Source organism: Apus apus (genome assembly GCF_020740795.1).
Source record: "Apus apus isolate bApuApu2 chromosome 28 unlocalized genomic scaffold, bApuApu2.pri.cur SUPER_28_unloc_1, whole genome shotgun sequence".
In the NCBI taxonomy this organism is placed as follows: Eukaryota; Metazoa; Chordata; class Aves; order Apodiformes; family Apodidae; genus Apus; species Apus apus.
The window spans coordinates 69,190-90,280 of NW_026248821.1; the positions used below are offsets into that span (position 1 = coordinate 69,190).

At 57.0% G+C, this 21,091-nt stretch overlaps 2 protein-coding genes and 1 long non-coding RNA gene across 7 annotated transcripts in view; 1 reads left to right on the plus strand and 2 right to left on the minus strand.

Moving 5' to 3' along the window:
* Positions 1-6,352, minus strand: LETMD1 (LETM1 domain containing 1). Of its 3 annotated transcripts, XM_051643728.1 has the most exons (9): positions 6,246-6,352; positions 5,520-5,671; positions 4,806-4,921; positions 4,286-4,368; positions 2,735-2,921; positions 2,545-2,646; positions 2,197-2,349; positions 1,818-1,914; positions 1-1,279 (listed from the first exon to the last, which is right to left on the minus strand). In XM_051643728.1, the coding sequence occupies exons 1-9, from the start codon at positions 6,338-6,340 to the stop codon at positions 1,209-1,211; spliced, it is 1,056 nt and encodes a 351-aa protein (XP_051499688.1). In that variant the 5' UTR covers positions 6,341-6,352; the 3' UTR covers positions 1-1,208. The 3 variants fall into 3 exon arrangements, with proteins under 3 accessions (XP_051499688.1, XP_051499686.1, XP_051499687.1); XM_051643726.1 differs by lacking the exon at positions 6,246-6,352 and having other exon boundaries at positions 5,520-6,195; XM_051643727.1 differs by lacking the exons at positions 4,286-4,368; positions 6,246-6,352 and having other exon boundaries at positions 5,520-6,196.
* LOC127396127 (uncharacterized) overlaps positions 1-21,091 on the minus strand; it is a 23,711-nt gene continuing 2,620 nt past the window's right edge. Inside the window, exon 2 of the long non-coding RNA XR_007891917.1 lies at positions 1-375. This is a non-coding gene — a long non-coding RNA (uncharacterized LOC127396127). The remainder of the gene's footprint in view (positions 376-21,091) is intronic.
* SLC11A2 (solute carrier family 11 member 2) overlaps positions 7,791-21,091 on the plus strand; it is a 26,740-nt gene continuing 13,439 nt past the window's right edge. The window contains exons 1-7 of one of the 3 annotated variants that reach the window (XM_051643723.1): positions 7,791-7,876; positions 14,563-14,643; positions 16,312-16,451; positions 17,206-17,331; positions 17,873-17,992; positions 19,719-19,825; positions 20,349-20,419. In XM_051643723.1, coding sequence (XP_051499683.1) covers positions 7,840-7,876; positions 14,563-14,643; positions 16,312-16,451; positions 17,206-17,331; positions 17,873-17,992; positions 19,719-19,825; positions 20,349-20,419 — 682 coding nt within the window. In that variant the 5' untranslated portion in view covers positions 7,791-7,839. Of the gene's footprint in view, positions 7,877-8,929; positions 9,016-9,037; positions 9,881-14,562; positions 14,644-16,311; positions 16,452-17,205; positions 17,332-17,872; positions 17,993-19,718; positions 19,826-20,348; positions 20,420-21,091 lie in introns of those variants that run through there. The other 2 variants (XM_051643724.1, XM_051643725.1) reach the window with 2 other exon arrangements.

The following is a 21,091-nucleotide window of genomic DNA, read 5'->3' on the forward strand; positions in this document are numbered from 1 at the left end:
TTGTTCTCCAAACACAGACACATTTATTTCTTCCCGACTTTTTCTGTCCCTCCCCTGGTGCTGCTGCTCCATTGGAAGGGAATATGGAAGCATCAAACTCCAAGAAATGCTCCAACCTGCACAACTAGTTGTGTCTTCCAGGGGGTTAAACCCATCTCAGGGAATTCCTCCTGGTGAGGCCTGGAATTCCTGGGAAAACTGGGACTGCAGGGGGGTGGGGAAGGGTTTTCTTCTCCAAGGCAGGAGCTGGGCTTGGGTGGGTGATTCCAACCCCTCCTTTACACCCTGAAAGTGCTTAAAAAAAGGAATTCCCAGTTCTCCCTTTCCAACATGGAATCCCAGACTGCTTTGGGTTGGAGGGACCTTAAAGATCTTCTAGATCCAACCTCCTGCATGGGCAGGGACACCTCCCACCAGCCCAGGCTGCTCTGAGCCCCATCCAACCTGCCCTTCAGCACTGCCAGGGATGGGGCAGCCACAGCTTCACTCTCCCAGCGTCTCCCCACCCTCCCACTCAAGGGTCCTTTCCTGGTGTCAGCAGGAGAAAGTCGGACTGACGTGAAGGTTTGAGGGTTTGGAAGCTGGAAGGAGCAGGACAAGGAGCTCGTGCCACCTGCTGGGCACCTGCCTGTAATTAAAGCATTGTTATTTAAATAGAGAGTAATTAACAGCAATTTGAAGTGGCCAGAGGAGGCCAAGGAGGTGACCCAAGGGCTGGAGCAGCTCTGGAGGTGTGGGGGGGATGGGGTGCTCAGCCTTGTTGGCACACACATTCCCAGCCCGATGGCCCGGGATGCTCCAGTGGCAGCCACAGCTCGGGAATTCCACCCCCCTGAGGCCACGGGGGAACTCGGGGGCTTTTCCACCCCCTCAGGAGAGGTTTGGCTTTAGGCTGCTCGGGATTGGGGGCTAAAGAAACGAAGTTAAACCCCCCGGGAGAGGCCGGAGAGCAGCACAAGCCTCCGGGAAGTATCGGCAGGAGGTGGGGAAATCCTTTCCCTGGTCCTGTCGTCCATGTGGAAGAGCTGGAAGAGTGAAGCCGTCTCTCCCGGGTTGGAGGCTCAGCCCCACAGACCCCCCCGGGGAGGGAAGAGCCGCCTCCGGCACAAACCTCCGGAGCAGGAGGGGGGGGTCGCCTCTCCCCGATTCTTATCCACTCTAAGCTGAAATTTCCTGGCGTGGAAAGGCTGGGAAAGGCCCCGGGCCCCTCACTCCTTGGCCCGGAGGTAGTTGAGGGACAGCAGGACCAGGCTGTTGGCCAGCAGGGAGGCTTCGGAGGCTGGGAAAGGAGAGAAGGCTGGGAGAGGCAGTGCCAGGGAATGGTGACCCCCAGAGCCAATATTCCCTGTGTCCAGAGGGGCATAAAGCTACAGTTTGTCCCCAGTGTACCCAGAACTGACATTCCCCCTTTCCCATTTTCCTTCCCCCAGGGCTGGAATCCACCACCCAAGGGCCCTGTGGGACAGGGACACCCAGACAGGGGATGTTCCTTGTAGGGGTCCCATGGGGCCCTGCAGAGAGGTGCCCTGTCACCACCTCCCTGGTGGGACACGGCCTCAGGACACAGGCCAAAAGGGGGAAAAAGCCACAGTTTGTCTCCAGCACTGATGTTTCCAGTGCCCAGAGGGGGATGGGGATAAAGCCACCAGTGTCCCCAGTGTATCCACAGCCAACATTCTCTGTGCCCAGAGAGGGATAAAGCCACAGTTTGTCCCCAGTGTACCCAGAACCAATGTTCCCTGTGCCCAGACACACTCAGAATGTTGCTAGCCCCCCTCCCTCTGGCCCCCCCATGTGTCCCTGGGCCACCATGTCACCTTGGAGCTTGCAGGACAGCCCCAGCCACTGCTGCAGCCACACTCGGCACTCGGCCGGGCCCAGGTGAGTGGAGTTCAGGCCACGGAGGTAACAAGCCTGAGGAGCAGGAGAGGGACAAAAATAGGAACACGCTCAGGGATGGGTCACAGGAAACTCAGGGAACAGAGATGTCACCTGTCCTCGGTGGGATGGGGGGCTGGGCAATGGTACTGCGTCCTTTGGGGGGGACAGAAAATGCTTTCCCAGACGAAAAGGGCCTATTCTGGGATAAAGGGACCATCCTGGGGGAAAGAGACCACCTTGGGGGAAAAGGGACCATCCTGGGGGAAAGGGGCTGTCCCGGGGGCGGGACTCGGCCCGGGGCGCAGGGTCCCTCACCGCCCGCAGCTCCTCCTCGGAGAGCTGGCCCAGCCCGAGCCGCAGCAGCGCCCGGTCCAGGTGCCCGATCTCCAGGACGTGGCTCCGCAGGCGCCGCCGCAGGAGAAACGCCGGGAGGTGCGTGGTGAGGAACAGGACCCGGCTCAGGGCTCGCTGCGGGAATAAGGGGACCAGGGCATGGTCAGCGACAGGGGGGGTGTCCCCAGAACACGCCTGTACCCCCCACCCCCCCTCTCGGGGGCACTGCCACATTGAGCCAGGGACCAGCAGCAGGGCTGGACGACCATCCTCCCGGGATTCGGGAAGGGCCATCCCGGAGCTGCCGGCAGGAGGGGACACCTCACTCACCACGTGGGACACCTGGAGCTTGTTCAGAGCCAGCGGAGATCCCGAAAACAAACTCCGGAGGGCGCAGAGCTCGGCCACGCACGGCTGAGAACCTCTCAGCACCTGCAGGAGCCACCAGGGCGCTGCTGTCACCTGCCAGGCCCAGCAGGAGGTGACACGGGTACAGCTAGGACGGGTCACAGTGACAAACCTCGGCGCAGAGCTCCTGCAGGCGCTGTCCCAGCCGCCGCTCCGGAAGGGAACGAGCTGCCAGTGCTAAACTCTGCACCACATCCAGGTAGGAATCTCTCCGGATGGAGTCGTAGGTCTCCAGGAATTCCACCTGCTGGGCAGGGGTCCAGAAGTAGCGGATCAGGAGCTGGCGTGGGAAGAAATACCTTGGAGAGAAGAGACAGGGATTGAGGGAGGGAAAGTGAAGAGATAGGCTGGGTGGATTTGGAGCTGCTGAGAATTGGTGTGAGGAACATCCTGCTGGAGCCCCAGGAGTTGGGGAGGGTCCCTCCTCCAAAGGAGGATCAAAGTAGTGACCATTGGGAAAGAACTTGAGGATCATGGAGTCCACCCATCAACCCAGCCCTGCCAAGGCCACCCCTGCCCCACGTCCCTCAGCACCATCTCCGGGGCTTGGAAACCCCTCCAGGGATGGGGACCCCACCCCTGCCTGGGCAGCCTGGGCCAGGCCCTGACAACCCTTGCCAGGAAGGAATTGTTCCCCAGATCCAACCTCAACCTCCCCTGGGCAACTCGAGGCCAGTTCCTCTGGTCTCATCCCTTGTTCCTGGGGAGCAGAGCCCGACCCCCCTGGCTCCAACCTCCTCTCAGGCAGCTGCAGAGCCAGCAGGTCTCCCCTCAGCCTCCTCTGCTCCAGGCTGGACACCCCCAGCTCCCTCAGCTGCTCCTCACAAGTTCTCCAGACCCTTCTACTTGTGCTCCAGCCCCTTCCCCAGCTCTGTGTCTCTTTTCTGGACATGCTCCAGCCACTCAATGTCCCTTTTGTGCCTCAAAACTGACCTCAGGATTTGAGATGTCCCTTCACCAGTGCCAGGTCAGGGGGACAATCCCTGTTCTGGTCCTGCTGGGCACCCCAGTGTAACTCAAGCCAGGATGCTGGTGGCCTCCTTGGCCACCTGGGCACTCACTGGCTCATCTCCAGCCCCTCTCACCCAACCCCCCCAGGGCCTTTTCCCCCAGGCACTTCCCAGCTGCTCTGCCCCAAGCCTGGAGCATTCCCTGGGGTCCCTGTGTCTCTTTCCCTCCTGTCACCTTGTCCCAGGAGATCTGGGGAGCTTGGGAACAACTCCAGCCCATGGGATCAGGGCCGTGCCCAGCTGGAGCTCACCAGAGCCTGGAGTGATGGGATGAGGGGAAATGGTTTAAACTGGGGCTGGGGAGATGGAGGCTGGATGTGAGGAGGAAATTCTTCCCTTTGAGGGTGGGGAGACCAAGGGACAGGGAAGTTGTGGCTGCCCCATCCCTGGAAGTGTTGAAGGGCAGGTTGGATGGGGCTTGGAGCAGCCTGGTCTGGTGGGAGGTGTCCCTGCCCATGCAGGGGGTGGGACTGGAGGATCTCTGAAGTCCCTCCCACCCAAACCAGTTTGGGATCCTGGGATTCTCTCCCCGGGTTCCCCAGGGAGTCTTTGTGGCAGCAGGAGATGGATGGAGGGAGAATGTTGGGCTGGGATGGAAACTCTCAAGAACAACACCCCAGTTCCATGGAACTGAAGGCACAGTTGGTCCTCACATCAGGACGATGACCAGGAAGTTGGCGAAGGGCGGGATGGCCAGAACCCCGATGGGAAGAGCCTTGAGCACGTCCCGGCGGAACTGCCTCAGGAGGGAGGGAAAGGATCAGGATCTGGGGCCAAACTCCTGGAATTCCCGCAAAATAGAACCACCCCCCAGGTGGGAGGCCAGGAAGGTGCCTCTCCCAGAAGAATTAGACACTCTAAACCCCTCCCCCAGCAGCTTCCAACCCACTGGGAGGCAGGGAAGGTTCCTCTTCCAGGGGAACTGGACATTCCAACCCCCCCCCCCCCCAACTTCCAACCCCTCTTTGGAGGCAGGGAATGTGCCTCTTCCAGGGGAACTGGACACTCCAACCACCCCCAACAGCATCCAACCTCCCCCCAGCTTCCAAGCCCTGTTGGGAGGCAGGGAATGTGGCTTCTTCAGGGGAACTGGACAATGTGAGCCCCCCCCCAGCAAATCCATCCCCTTTTTCCAGGAGGAAAGGGCAGCTGCAGTGTCAGGTGGGGCTGGACCTGCCGCAGCCGCTCCATGTCCCGGTACGGGAGCTGCTGCACCCTCAGGCTCTGCTGGGACATTTTCCATCGGATTTTTCTGATTTCTTGGACTTCCAGAAGCAGTGCTTGGATTCCTGGAGGGAACAGGGACCAAAAATGGTGAACAAAAACTGAGAACTTCCCGACAAGCAGATAATTTAGACAAAATTGCAGAGTTACAGGTTGGGGGGGTTGGGAAGGAGCTCTGGAGATCACCCAGAGCCACCCCCAGCAGAGCAGGGTCACCTCCAGCAGGACCCACAGGATCCAGGAAGAAAACATCCCTGTGGTAAAGAAAGGCTGAGGGACCTGGGCAGTTCAGCTGCAGAGGAGCAGCCTGAGGGGGGGTCTCCTCAGTAGCTCCAGGGGGGGCAGGAGGGTGGGACCAGGCTCTTCTCAGCAGTGCCCAGGGACAGGACAAGGGGCCATGGGACAACCTGGAGCACGGGAGGTTCCAGCTGAGCATGAGCAGGAACCTGTTGCTGTGAGGGTGGCAAAGCCCTGGGCCAGGCTGCCCAGAGAGGTGGTGGATTCTCCTTCTCTGGAGCCATCCCAGCCCCACCTGGATCCTGGGAGACCTGCTGGAGGTGACCCTGCTGAGCTGGAGGTGGCTCTGGGTGACCTCCAGAGCTCCATCCCAACAACCCCCATTCCCCTGATGTGTTTATCCCCTGGATGTCCCCCAGCACCCACCTCTGCTGAAGGTAGTGTGCAGCAGGTAGAGGCGAGGGCAGCTCCCCTGCAGGAACCTCTCGTAGGTCCTGGGAAAGGTCTTGGCTCTGGAGGCCAAAGCAGCCAGGAGGGCCCTGGGCCCGGCCCGGCCCGAGCGGTAGCAAACGGGGACCCTGCAGGACCCCCCCTCCCCCCTCCACGTTAGTCCTGGGGGAAAAGCTCCAGGGAAAGCAGGGGGACAGATTGGAGTGAGAGGTGAGGCTGAGCTGTGGGACCGCCCTGGAGGGGATAGGGAGATGGGGACCCCCCCCCCAAGTGCCCTGAGAGGGCATGAGGACCCCACCACCATGGGAACCCCCCCTACTCCATAGGGACCCCTCCCTAAGTCACCAGGGAGGGGTTGAGGCCCCACAACCACCACCACGGGAACCCTTTCGACACCGTAGGGACCCCCCAAGTCCCCAGGAAGGTGGTGAGATCAGGACGCCCCCTCCACAAGTGGGGGGCAGAGGGCGGGTGCGTTGCTCCCAGCGTGCCGGGGGGGGCTGATGCTGGGTGGGGTGGGGGTCAGGAGCAGGGCCCGGGAGTCTTGGGGGTTCCCCGAGAGCTTGGGGGGGGTCTCAGGGTAGCACCGGGAGGATCGGGGGAGCACTAGGAAGTGCCCCGGGGGGCTCTGGGCGGCACTAGGGGCGGGGGGCGGCCCTGGGGGAGTCATGGCCTGGGGCGGGGGGCTCGGTCCCCGCTCACCTCGGCGCCCCCCGGCCGGGGCGGGGGCAGGAGGGGGGGCCGGGCCCGGGCCCGAGGCGGCAGAGGAGGCGGCAGCCGGCGCGGGCCAGCGCCATCTTGGCGGGTCAGCGTCGGGGCAAAGGGCGAAGGTTACGGCGGGAAGGGGGTGGAGCTCGGCGGGGACGTGAGCGCTGATTGGCCGGCGCCCACGTGGTGGCGGCGGAAGCGCCGTGTGGCTGGTCATGTGACCGAAGGCAGACGCGGCCCGGGCGCTCCGGGCGCGGGTTCGGCCCCCGGGGCTGGAGCGGGGACCAAACCCCTTCCGGCCGCCGGGGCCCGCGGTGAGCCGGGAACGTGCCCTCGGCGGCGGCTGCCGGGGCGGCACGTCCCCGCTGCGGGTTCCCCTCGACCCCCGGCTCCGCCCAGAGCCCCCGGTCACCCCCGAAGTCCCACGGTCCCCCCTAGAGCCCTCTAGTCTCCCACAGAGTCCCGCGGTTTCCCCCAGAGCCCGGCGGGTCCCCCTGTGCCGTGTCAGCCTCCCTGGCTCAGCTGGGGACATCCAGGACCCCTCTGTTTCCCCGCGTGACCCCGCCAGCTCTGTGCCCTCCCACACAGCCTTCCACATGGATCGCTTTCTTCCTTCCCCCAATTCCAAGTACCAAAAAACTCCTGGAAGTTTGGGAAACATCCACTTCTCCCACCCCAGGAGGTGCCCAACTCCTTCCCCTCAGCAAATCCAGGTGCTCCATCCCCTCTTCCCAGGCTCCTGCAAATCCACGGGGATGCTTCTCCCACCCAACCCCTTCTCCTGATCAGATCCTCCCCCCCCGCCCAGGCAGCCCTGGGATCCGTGGGGCTGGTCACGCACACCCACGGCTCTGCCCTCCAGCCCAGTGAGCACCCGAGTGTTGTTGCACATTCAGCTCTTGCTTATCACCAAAATAAAAATAAAATCAAACAAACAACAACAAAAAAAGGCACCGGGGCCCTTTTTAGAGGTGGGGGGGGAACCCAAGGAAAATAAACCCCAAGCACTGTGGGGTTATCGGTGGGACCAGGCCCAGAGATAACGGGTGGGTTTGATCCCTGCTGGGTCTTATCAGTGCTGCACGTCCCAGTAGCTGGAAAATGGCCCAGTAAGGACCAGTTTGGGCTTCTAATAACTCCAGTGGAGCAGAGTCCAGGCTCTGTTTGCTGCTAATTACCACAGCTCTAGCAAATGACCTATCAATTGAGCCTCCCGGGTTGATAATGAGCCCAGGGCAGCACAGAACCCACCTTCCCCCCCAGCACAGGGTAGGTACATCAAAGCCGGCCCCCCCACCCCAGGTGGGTTTGATGTGTCTTTAATAACAATACACTTTAATAATAATGAATAAATGTTAACAAATTATAAAGGGAAGGAGGATGATTTGGGGAGACTGAGTTTTCTCCTTGGGGGGAATCAGCTCTGGAGCATGTGGGTGGTGGAGGAGGAGGAGGAGGGAGGGGAAGGGTGTGGGCACCTCAGGTATATGAGGGGGACACTGGCAGGGTGGGGACACTTCTGGAAGCCAAGGGGGACACTGTCCAGGCCACCTGCTCCCAACAACTGCTGAGGAACAAGGGAGGCGACATGCCCAGGAAACACACCCTGGAGCAGAGGGAACTGGGTGAGTAGTGTTAGGATTTGACAGCCCGATGGGGTAGGACCCTCATCCCCAAAAAAAACAATATCTGGGATTGGGGGAATACTGAGAATGTTCCAGCTTCCAGGCAAAAGCTGTTGGTAAAGTAGCTCCATGAGGTTCCTCCATAAAAGCTTTCAGGGAGGAGAAATCCCCAAGGGTGAAGCCTCTCACTTGGATTTATTCTCATTTTTCCAAGATTTGGTTATTTCAGCAACATTCCATTATTTGTGTGTGTGTTTAAAAAAAAAAAATAAGGAACGTGGGTTGGAAAACTGTCACATTTGGGAAGAGGAAGGAGCTGCCTTCCCAGCAGCTCCAGGGAACGGTGGGATCTGGGGATTTGGAATGAGTTTTGTTCTGTTATTCCCCATTCCCACACACATTCCTGGCTGGGCTGAGCATTCCCAGGGATCCATCAGGAAATTAAAAGCTTGGGATGGTGGAGATGAGAGCCTGGAGAGCTGGAACACCACTGGGAATGATGGTGTGGAACCACAGGTGGGTTCTGGCTGTGTCCCAACACTCCAATCCATTGATTTAGTTTTCGGGGGCTTAAAAAATTATCCCAAATTATTGATGGAATTTGTAGCTTAAGAGGAATGTGTGAATGAGGGAGCATTTATGTCTGGGAAACAAAAATTAATAGGGTAGTTTTAGTTGGAAAAGACCTTTTTTTAAATCCTCAAGTGCAACTGTTTGGGTTTGATGAGACAGAAACCCAAAGAAAAGCCAAATTAAGACTCTTCTCCCCCAAAAAAAGTCGGGTTCGGCTGCCTTTGGAAGTGACGAGGATGGAATTGTGTCCGGGGGTCTTTTCAGGCAGCCGAAAATGGAGAAATGTGGGGGGTTGGCACTAAAAACGTTGCCGAGGTCAGTGAGGTGCTGGTGGAGCTGCGTTTTGGGGCGGAACGAGTTGGTTTTGGGAAAAGCTCAGAGCAGGAGCAGGCCTGGGCTGGGGCAGGAGGGGGGGGGAGGTCGCCCCGGGGCCGAGTGTCCCCAGAGGGCCCCGGGTCCCCCCCCGGCCCGTCCGCCCCCGGCACCGGGTCCCCCCCCCCCCCCCGTGTCCCGGTCGCGCCGCTCGCGCGTCACGGGGCGGGCCCGGCGGGCGCGGAGCGGCGGCGGTGAGAGCTGCGGGCCGGGGGGGGGTCCTGGGGGTGCGGCGGGGGGGATCCCCCGCACTGAGGGTCCCCGGAGTGTGCTGAGGGGGGATCTTCTCCCGGGGGCTCCTGCGGAACCCCCCGCTGGGCCCGTGAGGGGCCGCGGAACGTCCCAGCGGGGTCGGTGTCCCCTTGGGTCATCCCTGTGGGACCCGCGCGGCCGTTTTTGGGGCCCCAGCACCCCCGGAGCTGCCCCCTCCCCCCCCCTCCATTGCCGGGACTCAGGGACCCCTGAGATTCCGGGGCTCCCGGGGTGCTTGGAGGGTCCCCCGGCCCGTAGGGGTCTCCAGGGACGGGTCACCCCCCAGAGCAGCTGGAGGCGGCAGGCGGAGCTCAGTTCCCCCCCTTCCCTCCCCTCGGGTTGGGGGTGACGCCCCCCCAGGACCCCCGGCTGTTCCCCGGGCTCGCGGTGCCCGCGGCCCCGGGGGCTGGTGCCTCGTGTGGTGACCCCGGGCGTGATCCAACAGTTCAGCCTCACTGCTTGTCACTTTTTCCCCACTTCCAGCATTTCTTAGCCCAAAGTTTCCCCCCTCTCGGACACCACCTTGTTTTCTGAGGACATTTTTCGTCCCAGAGCCTTGTGGCTGCTGCTCGGATCCAGCTTTTCCTCCCATTTCATTTTGATCTGGCTTTTCCACCCGTTTCATTTATTCCATGTGGTGAAAATCCCGGAGGGCTCCAGGGGTGGGGACCAGCCCCCCATTTCCCTGCTTTCAAACAATGGGGAGAAGCATCCTGGATCCAGGAGCTTCTGGATGGAGCAGGGTGGGGTGGAGAGCTCCTTGCTCCCAGGTTTCCCAGGTTGTCGTTTTCCTTCCATAGAAAACTGGTGAGTGGATCAAATGGGTGGAGAATAGCTGGAGAGCAGCCCTGAGGAGAAGGAGCTGGGGTGAGGGTGGAGGAGAAGGAGCTGGGGTGAGGGTGGAGGAGAAGGAGCTGGGGTGAGGGTGCAGGAGAAGCTCCACATGGGCCGGCACCGTGCGCTGGAGCCCAGAAACCCCCCGTGTCCTGGGCTGTGTCACCAGGAGTGTGACCAGCAGGGCCAGGGAGGGGATTGTCCCCTCTGCTCTGCTCTGCTGGGACCCCCTGGAGAACGGGGGCCAGTTCTGGAGCCCCCAGCACAGGGAGGACACGGAGCTGTTAGAGAGAGTCCAGAGGAGGCCACAGGGATGATGGGAGGGCTGGAGCAGCTCTGCTCTGGAGCCAGGCTGGGAGAGTTGGGGTGTCCAGCCTGGAGAGGAGAAGGCTCCAGGGAGACCTTAGAGCAGCTTCCAGTGCCTGAAGGGGCTCCAGGAAAGCTGGGGAGGGGCTTGGGCCAAGGGCAGGGAGGGATGGGATGAGGGGAACAGTATCAAGTGAAAGGGGAGAAATCTGGGTGAGATATGAGGAAGAAATTCTTCACTATGAGGGTGGTGAGACCCTGGCCCAGGTTGCCCAGGGAAGCTGTGGCTGCCCCATCCCTGGGGGTGTTGAAGGGCAGGTTGGATGGGGCTTGAAGCAGCCTGGGCTGGTGGGAGGTGTCCCTGCCCATGCAGGGGTTTGATCTAGATGGTCTTTAATGTCCCAACTCCACTGAGCGAGCTGGTGACCCTGGATGGACACTTGGCAGGGAATGAGCTTGCCTGATCTATTTGGGAACCACCCAGGTGACCCACATGGGGACCCTGGAGCACAGCCAGTGTCACAGCCTTGTCACCTCTGCTCCTGTCACTGTTGAGGGAGGGATTCCATGGGGAAAGAGCCAGGTCAGGATGGTGGAAAAAGCTCCTCCAGTGCCAGGACCTGCTGGAGCCAGGAGAGCAGAGTGGGTGTCAGGAGAGGGGTGACCTGGATATGTGGCAGGAGGTGGCCCTGCTGGGACAGCGTCTGCTCCGGGGCTGTGGGAGGGTTGTCCTCTGGGACTTGTGTAACGTGGGCTGGCAGGAACGAGGTCGGGTTTTGGGGTGACTGTTCTTGGCCCTTCCCGGGGGATGAATAAAATCACGAGACCTGAAAGTGAGGAAGAGCACCGGCGGTGGTAGGAGGAGCAGCGGGATCAAGGGCTGGGATCAATGGCAGGAACCGCTCCCGGCCGGGGGGCAGGGCTGGGCCGAGGGGAGCAGCCCAGCCTCGCTGTCCCTGCTCACCCGCTGTCCCCCGCTGTGGCCCAGGCTCGATGTCTCCTCGATGTCAGGGGGAGGTGACAATGCTCCATTGTTCCCTCCCTGGGTCTGGTCAGCAGCGCCGATGTCTTTGCTGCTTTGCTGAGAGTAACCTCGTGATATCTTGCTCACAGCTTTCCTGCCTCATTCCAAGGAATATTCCCCTGGGATGGGGGCTGCCCTGCCTGGCTGTGAGGACAGGGTGGGGTGGGGGTGCATAGAGTCAATCCCAGCGCTGGTTCCAGGGAGTGTTTTTCCTCCCAGAGGCAGGTGTCCCTACCAGTCCTCCCTGGCCTGGAGGAATTGCTTGAGGACGTTCCCAGAGGTTAAGGGCAGAAGAAGGGATAAATCCCAACCTTTTCTATCCTGCATGTTCTTTATCCTCTAATTTCACATGCTCCAGAGCAGTGCCAGGGGGTCACTGGAGAGAAAAGCCCAGGGGTGGAGGCAGAACTGGCAAAATTGGGGTGTTTTTTCTCTGAGCAGATCCTGGCTCCCCATGGGTGAAATAGCATAATGCAATAATGGAATGGTTTGGGTTGGAGGAACCTTAAAGATCATCTAGATCCAACACCTGCATGGGCAGGGACACCTCCCACCAGCCCAGGCTGCTCCAAGCCCCATCCAACCTGCCCTTCAACACCCCCAGGGATGGGGCAGCCACAGCTTCCCTGGCCCAGGCTCTCCCCACCCTCCCAGCCAAGAATTTCCTCCTCATCTCCAACCTCCATCTCCCCAGTTCCAGTTTCAAGCCCTTCCCCCTCGTCCCATCCCTCTTGCCCTTGTCCCAAGCCCCTCCCCAGCTTTCCTGGAGCCCCTTCAGGCACTGGAATCTGCTCTAAGGTCTCCCTGGAGCCTTCTCCTCTCCAGGCTGGACATCCAAAGCTAAATCTTCAGCAATCTCCATGTCCTCAGTGGCTGCTTTTCTTGGAGCCCTGTGGGAGAAGGATCCATGGGCAAGTGTGGGTGAGCTTTGGCCAGTGAGGGCCAGTGTTGGTTCCCTGTGTTGGGTCAGGATGAATGTGTCAGGAGCTCAGCAGCTGCTGGTGGAGATAGAGGAACCACTGTTGCTCCCGCCCAGGTTGGGACACGTTTTGCAAGGAGATAATTAGGTCACTGTCATCCTGTAACGAATTTTTGCCTCCTGATCTTCTTCCTCCTCCCATCATGAATGGATTGAGAGCTTTGTGGGACTTGTGAGCGTGGTTTGTCCCGAAGAAATTGGGTTTTGGGGGAAGAGTCAACATCATCTCAGAATTTGGTGTTATTGTTGTACTGGGTCTAGTTATGCACTGTTCAGTTCAAGAAGGACAGGGAGCTGCTGGAGAGTGGATAGCAAAGGACCACCAAGATGGTCCATGGGATCCTGCAGCTGGGGAGGAACAAGCCCATGGAGCAGCACAGGGTGGGGGGGACCTGCTGGAGAGCAGCTCTGGGGACAAGGACCTTGGGGTCCTGGTGGCCAACAGGGTGACCATGAGGCAGCAACGGGCCCTGGTGGGCAAGGAGGCCCATGGGCTCCTGGGGGGCATCAGGGGGATGTGGGCAGCAGGTGAGGGAGGTTCTCCTGCCCCTCTGCTCTGCCCTGGGGGGGACAGCTCTGGAGAACTGGGCCCAGGTCTGGGCTGCCCAGGTCAGGAAGGACAGGGAGCTGCTGGGGAGGGGACAGCAAAGGGCCCCGGAGATGGGGAGGGGGTGAGAACATCCCTGTGGTGAGGAAAGGCTGAGGGACCTGGGGCAGTTCAGCTGCAGAGGAGCAGCCTGAGGGGCGTCTCCTCAGTAGCTCCAGGGGGGGCAGGAGGGTGGGACCAGGCTCTTCTCAGCAGTGCCCAGGGACAGGACAAGGGGCCATGGGACAACCTGGAGCACGGGAGGTTCCAGCTGAGCATGAGCAGGAACCTGTTGCTGTGAGGGTGGCAGAGCCCTGGGCCAGGCTGCCCAGAGAGGTGGTGGATTCTCCTTCTCTGGAGCCATCCCAGCCCCACCTGGACTTGTTCCTGTGTTCATCCTCTTGCCCTGGAGCCACCACTTAAAAATCTTTAATATATTTGGAGAGGTTAATAAAATCATAGCCCAGCCTACAAGGAAAGGAACCTTCTCTGGATGATTTTGCCTTATTATTTTGCTTCCAAACCACCTTTGGAGTGGGGAGAATTAATCTTTGAAAATCCAAAATTGGTTTCAAATTAATTCCTGGGTAAGGTTTTCCTGTTGTACCCTCCCTGAGCCAATATTGCCTTGTTAGAAAGAAATCTCGTGTTAATATACAACAGGTTTAGAGGGAGATTAAGTGCTTGACATACCAAAGATCTGTCCTGCTGGTGTTTGGCTTGTCCTTGAGGTGTTTGACTGTTTCAAGTTCCTTTTCAGGGATCCACCAGGATCCATCCAGGAGCTCTTGGGGGGATTTTTCAGCCTAATCCACACAGAAAGGGACCAGGAGCTTCAGCTTTGTCTTCTGGTCCCTTTCTGTGTGGATTAGGCTGAAAAATCCTTTGTGAGGAAAGAGTTACCTAGTGTCCTGAAAAGAAACGAGGTGGCTTGAAACAGGGTGTGGTCTGAAGCTAATGGTACCTGGAAGGGGAGGGATGGTATGTGGGGTTTGGACATGAAGGAAATTCCACTCTTTGTTTCCTTAAGCTGGTGTTTCACAACAGGTTCTGGCCTGAGTCTGGACACTCACAAACACTCCTGTCCTCTTGGTTTGCCCCATCTGACCACTTGTCCCTCCTTGGTGGGGTTGCAGGAGGAGGTTCCAAACAGATCCTGGGCAAAACAGTCTGATCCTGTACAAAAGAATCCAATCCTAGGCAAAACAATCCCAATCCTGGGAAAAAAAACACCACAGTCCTGGGCAAAACCATCACAATTCTGGGCAAAATATTCCCAGTCCTGGAAAAAACAATCCAATCCTGAGCAAAAAATTCCCAATCCTGGGAAAAAAAATCACAATCCTGGACAAAACAGTCCCAGTCCTGAGGAAAACAATCCAATCCCAAGCAAAACAATCCCAGTCCTAGGAAAAAAACCCACCACAATCCTGGGCAAAACAATCCCAATTCTGGGCAAAACAGTCCCATCCTGGGAAAAAATCACCACAGTCCTGGGAAAAACAATCCCAGTCCTGAGCACAACCTTCCAGTCCCAAGCAAAACAATCCCAATTCTGGGAAAAAACCCCACCACAATTCCAGACAAAACAGTCCAATCCTGGACAAAACATTCCCATTCCAGGCAAAACTCACCCCCTCCATCCCTGTGGAGATGGAGCTGGAGAAGTGACTCTGTTCCTCTCTGGACTGGGGGTTGGTCGATTTTCCCTCCTGTTGGTTTTTCTTCTTGACACATTTTCCCCTCCTCTCCTTTTCCAGCCAACGTGGCCAGTTTAAATCAGTCCCCAGGGAAGGGACCCGCTATGGGCAACTGGGACACGGATCGCAGGGCATCCTACGGTAAGGGGGGCTGCTCCCACCTTCCCCTCCAACACCCTTCTCCTGCCAACCCCACCCCGAGGACTTGGGGGATGGCTTGAAACTGGAATTGGGGGAGATTTAGGTGGGACATGGGGAGGAAATTCTTGTCTGTGAGGGTGGGAAGACCCTATGACAGAGAAGTTGTGGCTGCCCCATCCCTGGCAGTGTTGAAGGGCAGGTTGGATGGGGCTTGGAGCAGCCTGGGCTGGTGGGAGGTGTCCCTGCCCATGCACTGGTTGGATCTAGGTCATCTTGAAGGTCCCTTCCAACCCAAACCATTCCATGATTCTATGATGATGACCCTCTATGCCCCTTCACGACCCTCTTGGTCACTACAGAGAACACAAAACCCCTTGGAGATGTGCCCAGCAGGAGATTTCCAGCTCCCAGGGCACTCATCTAACGAGATGAACGAGTCTGGTGCAGCCCCAGCTCTCACCCGCTCCCAGTCCTTTATGTAAACGGTGTTTGGGAGGCAGGGGAAAAAAAAAAGAAATGAGGAGGAGCCACCAAGTTGGGTTGGCTCTGATGATGCAATAGGAAACTTGGTAAAAGAGCTGGCCCTGGGACCAGCCCCTCCACACAGCTCCGGGACACACGTTGCTCCCTGGAGGAAAATGCCACGTAGGGAGAGCAGGAGTGAGTATGGGCTGGGGCCTTTGGAGGGGGGCATGAGGTGACATTGACAAGTTCTGACATGTTATCTGTGGGAATGTGTGTTTTCCTGGCTGGAGGAATCCTGGGCACCTTCCTCTGGAGTGGGATTTAGAAATTGTCCTGGGAATTCACCTCCCACCCATGTCTCCCCCTCTGGGAGAAGGGAAAGTTATCAGGTGCTTTACTGTTTCGAACTTGCTTCCAAAGAAGTGTTGTGTCCTGGGATGGGACCTCTGGAAGGGTGGTGGGACAGTGGAACAAGTTGTTCAGCCTGGAGAGGAGAAGACTCCAGTGCCTGAAGGGGCTCCAGGAAAGCTGGGGAGTCACTTGGGACAAGGGCAGAAGGGATGGGACAAGGGGGAAGGGCTTGAAACTGTAGCTAGGGAGATGGAGGTTGGAGATGAGGAGGAAATTCTTGGCTGGGAGGGTGGGGAGAGCCTGGGCCAGGGAAGCTGTGGCTGCCCCATCCCTGGGGGTGCTGAAGGGCAGGTTGGATGGGGCTTGGAGCAGCCTGGGCTGGTGGGAGGTGTCCCTGCCCATGCAGGGGGGTTGTAATGAGATGGTTTTCAAGGTCCCTCCAGCCCAAACCATTCCATGGTTCCATGACCAAGATTCTACCTTCCAGGACTTGTCTTCTCAGCCAGGAGAATTTTGGGGTCAAAATCTCTAAAAGGTGCAGAAACAGCCCCAAGTTTCTCCTGGGTTTCTTCAGCTCCAGAGAATCCCTTTGGGAATCCAAGAGCCTTTACCCCGTGATGGCTTTTTGTTAATTAATCTGCATAATGAAGCTGGGAACAATCGGGCGAGGCAGCCTGGAGGGATTCACAGCAGTGTTCTCTTAATTTAATTATCTTTTAATAGCCTCATTAGCATGAGCTGTGAGGCCAGGACCATGCTGTGCTCTGCCCAGGGGTTCTGGTTTGCCTGTTCCAGGGACTCTCCCTCACTCCTCCTTCCCCTTTTTACTGCTTATCCCCCTCCCCCCGGCAGAAGATGCCCCTGGGGGTCTTGGAGAGGGGGTCAACACCATTTCCAGCAGCTCCAACCCCCTGCAGCCGCCTGACACCCCGTCAGAGGAGCCTTTTACCACCTACTTCGACAGCAAGATCCCCATTCCCGAGGATGAAAAGGTGAGTGTGGAAAAATCCAGTTGGAAAAACCCTCCTGAGTCAATCCCATGGGTACCAGTTCCCCTTCTTTGTCTGGACTGGAAATGCAAACCCAGGGGAGAAGAGGCTGCAGGATCTCTGGGGTAGATTCAGCCACTCTAGAGTTTGCCTCCTTAGGTTCCTGGAGCAGGGAATTGACCCATTTGTAGCCCCAGGGGAGGGGACCTTGGCTCTTTTTTCCCTTATCAAGGAGAGGGAGCAGGAATGTTGTCACAGCCTTGTCCCCTGTTGGGGGGTGGAAGTTCCCTCTTTGCTTTGGATTAAGCAACATTTTTGGCTGCAGGGTCAGGAGGATTCATCCCCCACCCAGGGTTTGGCCTTGGCTGGTCCAGGGTCTGCTCCCAAACTCCTTGTCCCAGGGATTGTGGGAGAGTTCTGGGTGGGATTCAAGAAGGGGCTGATCTCACCACCACTGCTGGTGGGAGTGAGGAGGTGGTGAGGGTGGGGAGACCCTGTTCCAGGTTGCCCAGGGAAGCTGTGGCTGCCCCATCCCTGGCAGTGTTGAAGGGCAGGTTGGATGGGGCTTGGAGCAGCCTGGGCTGGTGGGAGGTGTCGCTGCCCAGGGCCAGGTGGTTTGACCTAGATGATCTCTAAAGTCCCTCCAACCCAAACCATTCCATGGTTCTATGAGATGGAAATCCATCTGGATTTTGCTGGTTTTCCTGCTGGAGGGGCTGGTGCTGGTGGGGTGATGGTTCTGTCCTCTCTTGTGCAGCATTCCTGCTTCAGTTTCCGCAAGCTCTGGGCCTTCACGGGGCCGGGCTTCCTGATGAGCATTGCCTACCTGGATCCCGGGAACATTGAGTCGGATCTGCAGTCTGGGGCCATTGCAGGCTTCAAGGTCAGTGCAGGAAACCTCCAATGAAGGGCTGGAAGTCATGCAGACCACGTTCCCGTCCCTGGTGTGGGGCAGAAGCACCAAGCAGAAGCTGGGAATACCCCAGAGAATCCCAGAATCAGTCACAGAATCACAGAGTTACAGAGTCCCAGTTGGAAAAGAGCTTTAAGATCATCGAGTCTAATCCTTTAACCCAACTCTACCCATGAGTCTACCCTCATGTCTCCTCTCCAGCAACATCTCCTGCCTTTACATGCCTGTAGAGCCTCTGTGCCACTTCTGGCTGCAAAAAACATGTCAATAGTATCTATTTTAGGAGGCCTGTGATTCATAAAGTCACAGGTGGGGTGCAGGTGTCCTAGGGAACCTGGGATCCTGTTCTTGGCCATCATTTCTTGCTGTCCCAGACACACATGGATGTGTTCCTGTGGGATCTGCTGTAGGTGACCCTACTCTAGCAGGGGGTTGGACTGGATGATCTTTAGAGGTCTCTTCCAACCCTACAACTCCCCTGGGTGACCTTGTGACCTTCATGTCTCCCCAGCTCCTCTGGGTCCTGATGTTGGCCACGATCATCGGGCTCCTCCTGCAGCGCCTGGCAGCCCGGCTGGGGGTGGTGACCGGGCTGCACCTGGCTGAGGTCTGCAACAGGCAGTACCAGAAGGTGGGTGACCTGGGGACACGGGTGGGTGACCACCCGTGGGGACAGAGGGGCTTTGGGGACAGTCCTGGGCTGCTGTCACCTGGGGCTGGCAGCCCTCATGGGGCTTCCTCGGGTGAAGACCTGCCCGTGGTTCCTCCTCAGCAGGAACAGTTTGCCTTGGGGAATGATATTTGAAATCATGTGTTTGAAATTCAGGATCTAAAGAATTAAAATTCTAGATATAAAGATTTGAAATTCTATATTTAATATAATTTTTATATATTGTATATATTCATATTATTATAAACCATGTTATTATGCTATTAAATTATATATTTTAAATTCTAGATCTAAGTATTTGAAATTCTATATCTATATTTGAAATTATATATTTAATATAAGTTTCTATATATTTTATACTTTTAATATCTTTTATATTATTATAAACTAGGTTATTATGGTATTGAATGGTATTTCAAATTATATTTGGAATTATATTTGAAATCATGTTTGAAATAATATGTATATTTGGAATTATATCTATAAAATATATTTCTAGTATTACCAAGCATTCTGTGATTCTATTAAATTCTCTTTGAACTGCTATTTTTTTAAAGTTATATATATTATATATAAGATATTTTTTATATATTACTCCTATGATCGTATGAAATTCTAGTTGAAATTCTAGAAGAGCAGATAGATTTTATATATGTGTGTGTGTTTTATTACATATTTAGATATTTATAATATCTATAGATTTTATATATTTATATTGTTATAAACCTGGCACCTCCTGCAGGGTAAACAATCGTGGCTTAACAAGCCAAGGGGTTAATGACGAGGGAACGGGGCCGTGCAGGCCCCAGGCTGCTCCACTTCCCTGCTGAGGCATCTTTGTGGCTTCTGGGAGGACCCTGAGGGCAGGAGGGTGGTGGCCTCATCCTGGGATGTTTCTCATCCAACACTTGAGACTTTGTCATCGCTCCGGGCACGTGAAACCATGGAATCATCATAGACCCATGGAATGGTTGAGTTGGAGGGACCTTCAAGCTCTTCCAGTCCCACCTCCTGCATGGGCAGGGACATCTCCCACCAGCCCAGGGTGCTCTGAGCCCCATATTAGATACCTTGAACACTTCTAGGGATGGAGTGGCACCTTGAAGATCATCTGGTGGTTCATCTTGGTGGTCTTTAAGGTCCATTCCAAGCCAAACCACTCCATGATTCCGTGATCTAAAGACCATCTTTTTGCAATCCCTCTACATGGGCAGGGACACCTCCCACCAGACCAGGTTGCTTCAAGCCCCATCCAACCTGCCCTTGGACACTTCCAGGGATGGGGCAGCCACAGCTTCCCTGTCCCAGGGTCTCCCCACCCTCCTAGCCAAGAATTTCCTCTTCATGTCCAACCTCAATCTTCCCAGTTCCAGTATCTTTGACACTTGCCCAGAGAAGCTATGACTGCCCCATCTCTGATCTCCCAATGCTCATTCCAGCCCCTCAGCACATGGAAACATCCCATTTTCCTCTGGCAACAGTCAAAATATCTTGAGGCAAGAAATGCAGATATAAACAAAACCCAGAAACCTCCTCCAGTGATGACCATGGGTCAACTGTACCAGACTCACCACACTTTCCCCACCACAGCTGGGGAGCAGAGACCATTCCTGACCCCTCACCATGCTCCTTTAAGGAAGGAAGGAAACTTTTCCCTCTTTTTCATGGTGTTGGGTGTTCCCTCCAGGTCCCTCGTATCATCCTGTGGCTGATGGTGGAACTGGCCATCATCGGGTCAGACATGCAGGAAGTCATCGGCTCGGCCATCGCCATCAACCTCCTGTCTGTGGGGAAGTGAGTCACCTTTGTGGGCCAGTGGCAGCAGGACATGAGTCCTCTCCTTGGGTGGGGGGAGAAAGGGCTCCTGCCTGTGCCAAAAAACCCGAGTTATTTCCCATAAAGCTGCTGAAATCATTGTCCAGGGTGATGCATCTCACTCTCTGAGGTGACTCAGGCCTTGGTGCCCATGTCTTCTCAGCTAGAAGAAGAACTTCAAGTTCTGGCCTTTATTTTCTTTAGAAACAGCCCAAAAATGGGGCTGCAGCTTTCCTGGCTGAGGATTTCTTCCTAAGAAAGAACTTGGCAGGAAGATTTCCTCTCTGGGAGTGCAAACCCAACAGGGAGCTACAGTTTTTGGACCAAGAAGGTGTTGGTTCTTGGTTCTTCCTCTGGAAAGAAACCCTCAGGCTCTGGTTCCTTCTCCAAAAAAATACAGAGAAAGGGATTTGGGGGCTCTAAGGTGGGGGGGCTTGATGGCCAAGGTGGGGAACATTCCATAAATCCAATATCTGCCCCCACTCTTCTCCGTCTCCCGCAGGATCCCGCTGTGGGGAGGTGTCCTCATCACCATCGCTGACACCTTCGTGTTCCTCTTCCTGGATAAATATGGTAAGTTCTGGATTTTGGAAATCCTGCAGAATTCCCAGTCACAGGATGTTTGGGGTGGGGAGTGAGCTCTGGAGATCATCCAGAGCCTCCTCCAGCAGAGCAGGGTCACCTCCAGCAGCTCCCCCAGGATCCAGGTGGGGCTGGGATGGCTCCAGAGAAGGAGAATCCACCACCTCTCTGGGCAGCCTGGCCCAGGGCTCTGCCACCCTCACAGCAACAGGTTCCTGCTCATGCTCAGCTGGAACCTCCCGTGCTCCAGGTTGTCCCACGGCCCCTTGTCCTGTCCCTGGGCACTGCTGAGAAGAGCCTGGTCCCACCCTCCTGCCCCCCCTGCAGCTACTGAGGAGACCCCCCCTCAGGCTGCTCCTCTGCAGCTGAACTGCCCCAGGTCCCTCAGCCTTTCCTCACCACAGGGATGTTCTCACCCCCTCCCCATCTCCGGGGCCCTTTGCTGTCCCCTCCCCAGCAGCTCCCTGTCCTTCCTGACCTGGGCAGCCCCGACCTGGGCCCAGTTCTCCAGAGGTGTCCCCCCCAGGGCAGAGCAGAGGGGCAGGAGAACCTCCCTGGCCTGCTGCCCACATCCTCCTGATGCCCCCCAGGAGCCCATGGGCCTCCTTGCCCACCAGGGCCCGTTGCTGCTTCATGGTCACCCTGTTGGCCACCAGGACCCCG